At 39.6% G+C, this 7,904-nt stretch overlaps 1 protein-coding gene across 1 annotated transcript; it reads left to right on the forward strand.

Annotated features, from left to right (window-relative positions):
* The first annotated feature begins 2,359 nt into the window (after positions 1 to 2,359).
* LOC113570891 (carbohydrate sulfotransferase 1-like) lies at positions 2,360 to 4,909 on the forward strand. The gene is made up of 2 exons (XM_026999591.2): positions 2,360 to 2,724; positions 3,471 to 4,909. The coding sequence occupies exon 2, from the start codon at positions 3,517 to 3,519 to the stop codon at positions 4,783 to 4,785; it is 1,269 nt and encodes a 422-aa protein (XP_026855392.1). The 5' UTR covers positions 2,360 to 2,724; positions 3,471 to 3,516; the 3' UTR covers positions 4,786 to 4,909.
* The last annotated feature ends 2,995 nt before the right edge of the window (positions 4,910 to 7,904 follow it).

Genomic DNA, 7,904 nt, shown 5'->3' on the forward strand with positions numbered 1-7,904 from the left:
CCATGCCTATTACAGTTGAGAATACACATTTGCTTCTTTCAGTGCAGATCTTTTAGAAAGTGAAGTTTGAAGGCTTCTTAATATGCTTTTAGAAATATTTACTCTTTATAAACCATATTATTAGATAAAATCTTTGGTGAGTCAAAGTTTTAACTGTATTTTTGAAAAGCATAAAAGAAGTATCCCAATTTACTGCTCCCTACTCTGAAGCATTGCAAGAAGAAAACTGAAGCAAAGCAAGAAGCAGGGTTCTGGACCAGACAGTGACAATATTACCCATCAACAGGAATTTTTTTTAGTTAAATATTGTTTTCAAATGTGAACATTTGATATATAAGTGTGATGTTATTTCATATAGGCTGTGACATTAACAGTTATTTTGCTCATGGCAAAATACCTGTGAAGCTTGCTAATTCCTGTTTAATGTTTTCCAATTGAATGTTTGTTTCATCTCAGCTCCATTTATAGTGATGTGTTAGTTAACCACCCACCCGTGATCCTGTAAATAAATTAGTCATCTTCTTCAAGACATTTGGTTTCTCTGATGCAGCACTCTGTGTAATACTGCTGATGCAAGCTTGGCTACTAGTCAGACTTTTAAGAGAAACCTGTCGAAAACATTTTCACATGTGCTAACCACACATTACAGAGTACATGCTGCGTCTTAATTTGCATAAATGCCATAATAAACCCTATGTAAATTACTATGGTTTATGCGTGATGTATATGTATGTCAGCAAAGGCTATTGTGTATACTTCAGGAGCATTTATGGGTTCTGCTTTATTTATTTTATCTATCTATCTATCTATCTATCCATCCATCCATCCATCCATGACTACAATTTATTTATCTATAGCACTCTCACTTGCTCTCTCTCTCTCTCTCTCGCTCTTGCTCTCTCTCTCTCTCTCTCTCTCTCTCTCTCTCTCTCTCTCTCTCTCTCTCTATATATATATATATATATATATATATATATATATATATATATATGCATATATATATATATATATATATATATATATATATATATATATATATATATATATGCAGTGTACTGTAGTAAGAAACATAGTTGTAGTGAAGTCCACAAGGTTTTACATTTACATTACATAAAGTTTCGGACAGAGGTCCTTCATCAGCAAAGTCCTTCGGTCCTCCTACAAATTCAAAAGCACTTTGCTTGCATAGGTGATGACGGACCTTTGCCTGTTTCTTTGGAAATTCTTTGGAAAGTACTTCACTTCACTGAGAGAGAGAGAGAGAGAGAGAGAGAGAGAGAGAGAGAGAGAGAGAGAGAGAGAAAGAGAGAGAGAGAATGAGAGTAAAGTACACAAAATTCACAGTAAAAATGTGGAAAAAAATCTTGGGGGTCCATTTTTAAAAATCGGGACATGTCTGAAGTATAGCAAAAAACAAAAAACAAAAAAAAAAAACAGATTTGTGCACAACTTATGTACTGTGTATATACAACAGAACTATTAACAGAGCCATCTTAGCAACAGTAACCAAGAACTCCTGTTAGAATTCTGGTCAGTGATTATTTGAAATTGTCAATTGGTAGGGCGGCAAAAGCTTAAGTGTAAAAAATTACTTGGCAAAAGTTTAATTTTATTACAAAGCTTACAAATTACAAAGATAGCTTTTGTATGACAAAGTTTAAATTAGCGCAATGTTTAGACACATTCTATTCCGTAAAGAACCATTACATTACTCTTGGTGATGAATTCTTGTATTAGTTGAAAGGGTTTAGATCACTGTCAAACTGTAACCTCAATACACACTAGGAGGGCAGTAGCTAAATTAGCGGGCTAGCTAGACTACATGACTGTATTAAGCTCTAGAGAATTTCTTTCATAATTGATAGCTAGATAGCTGTTATAATATGGCGCTAGATAGCTACTGTTTTATTGATGATTTAAGATTACATATTACCTACCTTCTGTATAACAATGTTTAAATTAGCATTATGCTTAGGCACATTCCATTCCGTAATGAACAATTACATTAGTGTTGGTAATCCCTTGCATTCACTGAAAGGGTTTAGGTCACTACCAAACTGCAGTCTCAGAACACAGTAAGTGTAGGGAGGGCAGTAAGTTAAAAACATTATATCAGATTCAAGTCGGTATCTGTGTTTTCAGCATGTGTGTATCCATAATTTTGATTGCGTTACATTTACAGTCCCTTATTCATTATAGTGACCATGAATCATATATATATATATATATATAGAGAGAGAGAGAGAGAGAGCGAGAGAGAGAGAGAGAGAGAGAGAGAGAGAGAGAGAGAGAGAGAGAGCGAGAGAGTCGGTGGCAAGAGGGGGCGGGGGTGTAGGAGCGGTCCAAGCGTTTAGCGGCAGCGGTATCTCAGTCAGAAGCTCAGCGCATTCGTTTCACTCCCGAAATTTTACAGCAGACTAGGCTGATCTTATTTCTACTTTCGTGGCGTTTTCTTCTGAGAACTTAATCATTCACGGACCTGTAGCTACATATATCTATATTTGCATTCAGCAGTTATTCATATAACGCTCTCTGGATTTATACCATTTGGATACATTCTTTTTCCCATTTCTCCTTCGAGAAGCAGAGAGGGAGACCGCCAGGAGCTCGGATATTGCTTTTGACGGGGAGAAAATGTGACTGCTTTGACTGATGCCGTTGTTTTCAAATCAACATTTGTTGTTTCACACTGTGATTCGTGACAGCTCTAACACCATCACTGAGGTCAGTATTTTGATCTATGGTGCTGTACAGGGCGTCAGTCATAGTGGAATCACGTCTGGATGCAGATGCATATTACATTGTTGATTTAGACCGGCTTGTTAATTTTATTGAAGCACCTAATTTGTACTACAGTCTTTCTGCTATTAAGTATTGCTTTCTCCGTGAGCTTGGCCAAGGGTTTTAACTGTCATAAAACGTAAACGATACCCTACAAACTCTGTTAATTACGAGACTTACATTATACACACAACTATATTTCTGTGTTATATATACTGCATGTTTTCTCATGTAAAAAGTAAGCAGTTAACTAATGTTTGTAAGGAATCGGCCAAACTGTTAGGTTGTTGATTTAATTATATCCAAAAACACACACATTTAAATATTAGCTTTCCATGATTGAGAAGTTATTTTGATGCCTGTGATATACTGAATGAACTCTTTAACTGGGAAGGATACACGTGAACACAGTTCCATTTTCTGTGAAGAAAAAAAAAAAACATTGAAAATATTTTTAATTGATATGACATTTTGATAATGGAAATAAAAATTCCATGTGAATGATTTTCTGTTTTTTTTGGGGGGGGGGGGGGGGGTTCCTTATGAGTGCCTTGAAAAGGAAAATGCTCAATGTGTTTACTGGTGCCTGTTTTTCTGTGGTCATTGGAAGGCATGAATGCTCACTCTGTTTCAGTCTTAGTCATATGCCCGCATGGCAGTAATGAAACATTTCCTTCTCTGCACTCCAGATAGGAGCAGATCCTGTTCACAAAGTCTAAATGAAGTTTCCCAGCCATGCAATGTTCTTGGAAGGCAGTGATCCTGCTAGCCTTGGCCTCAATTGCCATCCAGTACACAGCTATCCGGACCTTCACATCCAAGCCTTTCCAGCTCTGCCCTGTACCAGTCCCACAGAACTGCAGCCTGGGGACCCAAGACACAGATGCCTCCTTCGAGCGTGGTTGTGATGAATATGCTTATTTCACCTTCAATGCCTCTCGAAAGACCCATATCCTGGTCTTAGCCACGACCCGCAGCGGCTCATCATTTGTGGGGCAGCTGCTGAACCAGCACTCTGACATCTTCTACCTGTTTGAGCCACTCTACCATGTCCAGACAGCCCTGATTCCCCGTCTCTCCCACAGTCGCAACGCGGCCGACAGACGTGTGATGCTAGGCGCCAGCCGAGACTTGCTCCGAAGCCTCTATGGCTGTGACTTGCACTTTCTGGAAAGCTATATTAAGCCACCACCAACCGACCACACCACCGACAAGCTGTTCCGCCGTGGGGCCAGCCGAGCACTCTGCTCACAGCCTGTTTGCGATGCCTTCGGGCCCAGAGAGGCCAATGTGGAGGAGGGTGACTGTGTGAAGAAATGCGCCACTCTCAACATGACCCTTGCTGCCGAGTCCTGCAGGGATATGCGTCATATAGCCATAAAGATAGTGCGGGTGCCTGAAATAGGGGATCTGCGGGCACTGGTGGAGGATCCACGGCTCAACCTAAAGGTGATCCAGCTGGTAAGAGACCCTCGGGGGATACTTGCCTCACGGATTGAGACCTTCCGGGACTCTTATCGCCTCTGGAGAATCTGGAGGGCAACAGGAAGGAAACCCTATAACCTGGACTTGACTCAGCTCACAGTAGTGTGTGAAGACTTTTTGAGCTCTGTTTCTACAGGTCTCAGTCACCCCTACTGGCTTAAGGGGAAGTACATGTTGGTGCGATATGAGGACTTAGCAAGGAACCCCCTCCAGAAAACCAAGGATATCTATGACTACCTTGGACTGTCTATGGACAAAAATGTGGTGGACTGGATTCAAGCAAACACCCGGGGGAGTAATGAGCTCTCGGCCAAACACAAATATGGTACAGTGAGGGATTCTGCAGCCAATGCTGAGAGCTGGAGGCTCAAACTGTCCTTTGACATGGTAGACTACACACAGACTGTGTGTCAAAGGGTCCTACATACACTGGGCTATAAAAGTGTCAAGTCAGCCGAGGAACTCAAAAATATTTCCCTCTCACTTGTGGCAGACAAAGTTTTTGTACCATTTTTATAACTAAGATAGTTGTGAATGACTATTTTTGATATGTTTATAAATGTTGCCTTATGATTGATGTTAAGGTTATTCTTTTCCTCATATACCTTTCAAATTTGCACTAAATTCCATCCTTGAACTCATATGGATAGAGTTCCTTATTCATTGATGAATAGTAGCACAAGGAATTTTATTGCAGAGAACATGCAGTCTGCTGATGCTGGCAGATTTCTAAAAACACCATCATATTTGCTTCAGTGACACCATTGAATACAAAGGGGCCATCACTGGTCTTTATGCCTGGCTGTTGCTTTAACAAAAGTGAATGTTGCCATATTTTCAAGGGTCATGTCAGCCCCTAAACAAATTGTGAATGGTGATGAAAATGCGCAGACCAAATGTGGCAGAAATAACACACTGTATGAGAACAACTGTGCAATAAATTGTGAATGTCGCAGACCACCTTTAACATCACAGTGTATTCCTACTGCAGACAATGACGTTTCAGAAAGAGTACAATGTACTACAGAGGGCAACTGCTTGGGCTTGTGTCACGTAGCTGAATCAATAGGGCTTAGAGATATAGTGGGAGAGGTCTTTTGGTCATCTTCTGTGGCTTCTCACTGGACTGACAAATGCACTGAAAGCCAAAGATGTGCAAATGTTACATGAGGATGTGAGCCTGCAGTGTTGATGGTAGAGTGCTGCCCATTGAGATGCAGAAAGAGTGAGCAGAAAGCTTTGATCTGCCTGGCTGTCGTGGCTGCTATCCCGTGCACTCTTTTCCTAGTCTCAGGGGTGTTAGATGCATGCCTCTGGAAAAGCATTTCTCTTTATGATGGTGACAGGAAAATGTCAGTGATATGATGAGCTGTTTGGCCACTTTTACAATGTGTTTACATGTTCTTCAGAGCACATTTTCACAGAATACATAACATAAATATTTTTATTAGAAATACATTCCTATTAATTGCTTTATTGGTACTCATTGTAATAGTGAATTTATAATAATAACATATAAGGTTATCAAGATTTTAGGAGTGTGATACTGGGAAGCTTTAACATAACAATAGGTGCACTACTGCATGGTAGCCTGCTGAAAACTCCATCTTGCATGTTTCACCAACAGTATTCCACATTCTGTCATTCTTCAGAGAGGCCCCTCAAGCTTGTTGAAACAATGTTAACTTAAAAAGAACTGCTTTAAATAAATCAGTTTCATATCTTGATAGACCAGAATAACAAGCATCTTTAAAAGGTGAATTGTTGGATGCCAGATACAGGCTCCACCACAGTCCATTTTTGTGGCATTTTTGGTTTGGTCTTTATTGTCTTGACTTTTGGCAGTGGGTTATTTATAAAGTTAACCTTATCTGAAATGTTGCTGTTTGCTCCCCATATGTGCTTTGTAGTCTGTTAGCTGGTCATTAACTGAATGTTGTTTTGTTCACTGACCCAGGATGGGATAAAACCTGGATGTTGCAGAATGACTGTGTGCAGCTGTAGCATCACAGCTGGAAGAATTATTCCACACTGCTGGTCAGGTGAGTGGCAGACGCATGTGCCACATGTGCCACTCTGAAAATTAAATATTAAGTACCTTTAAACCCCTGCCAGCAAACTCCGGTCTAATACTTGCAGTTGAATACTTCATTGTCAGCCTGGCGCTTTCATAGTTATCTTTAGCAATTACAGCTTTTACATTCATTTCAAATAAGGCCCTTTGGAGCTGATCTCTCTAACCAGCTAGGGTGTGAAAATGTGACAGTAAGTGAATACTATTTAGTTTCTCTTGCTGCTACGGTTTTAAATTGCTCAAAGCTGATAGTGGCTCTTGCAGTCTCCCCCCTCAGCTCTCGGGTCTAACTGTGGCACTGACAGACTGGAGCGCGGCACTGCCACCACACTGAAGGCCCATTGATGCAGCAGCGGCCCCGGGGAGAAGGGGCATAGATCTGGACGTGTGCAGAGCACGCTGCCGGCTCCATCTAAGAGGAGCAGGCTCACAGAGACAGGACAGTGCAGCTTTACGTCACTTGGGCAAACCTCCAGCCAGCTGTTGGATCGACAGTCTTTCTGGGTTGGCCTGTGGTTTGGATATTATGTGATGTGTACTCAGAGTAGTGCACTTGAGCAAACTAGGGAGAAGTATTATATAAGGCACATAGTCATGCTGGAAATATTTTTTAAAAACTTCTGTATGATATCTAAATACAACACTGCAAAGTTAAATGTAAAATGAATATGGAAACAATTCTATTTTAGTCCCTTTCACTCCTTTTTCATTACTTTTATTTTTTATTCAGTTTATTGTTTGATTTGCATTATCATTATTGATAATATTTCTTTTCTGTTATCAGCATAAGCAATTTATTTATTTATTAATTTAGTAATTTAGTAATTTCCTATGGCGAATTTTCACAACACGCATAATTTCTCAGATAAAACACTGCATCTAATTGTCTAAAGTAAGTTTTTAATTCACTTCATTTTGCACAATCTACAGTTGTGGTTTGGTCAGTGATTTTCTATTCAGGACTTTTTTACTCTTGACATTGCAAAAACACAGGAAATGTGTATTAGAGTATAAGTTTGGTGAAATGCACATTTGCAGTTTGTGATGAAATAAGGAATATAAATGGTAAGGAGGTACAGACCAAAGTTTTGTTAATTTGCTGTAACAACAGTTTAAACAGTGGAAAATGTTCACAGAGAATGCATGAAGTTAGAAAATATTTAGATTAAGATTGGCTGAGAGAAACAGCTTCAAAAAGTGAATTGTAAAATTGTTTACAGAAATATCACAGGATGCATGCCCTGGTAGGGAAGGGCTGTGGTCCAACACAGACCAAACTGGACTGGTTCACATAGTACCAGGGTTGTGTATTTGTTTAGTTTCACTCGCTCAAGTCTCTTAACCAATGCAAGCTATATTTTCACAGGGCAGTGGATAACAGCAAACAAATAGTTTAAAGCTAGTTTTTTCTTACAGGTATTTATTTTTCATTTAATGTTTAGCAAACTCTGTAGTGGAAGCAATACCTTGTGTGTAGTTTCTTTGCCCATACAGATTTGCTGTATATCAGCAATTATTTGTCCAGGAGTGCATGTGTATGTGCAATTATAGTGCTTGTTTATTG

The sequence above is a fragment of the Electrophorus electricus genome, chromosome 4 (assembly GCF_013358815.1).
Source record: "Electrophorus electricus isolate fEleEle1 chromosome 4, fEleEle1.pri, whole genome shotgun sequence".
NCBI classification, from domain to species: domain Eukaryota; kingdom Metazoa; phylum Chordata; class Actinopteri; order Gymnotiformes; family Gymnotidae; genus Electrophorus; species Electrophorus electricus.

Bases quoted from the DNA above. Each gene is read 5' to 3' on its own strand.
- LOC113570891 (XM_026999591.2), top strand. From the start codon at position 3,517: ATGCAATGTTCTTGGAAGGCAGTGATCCTGCTAGCCTTGGCCTCAATT.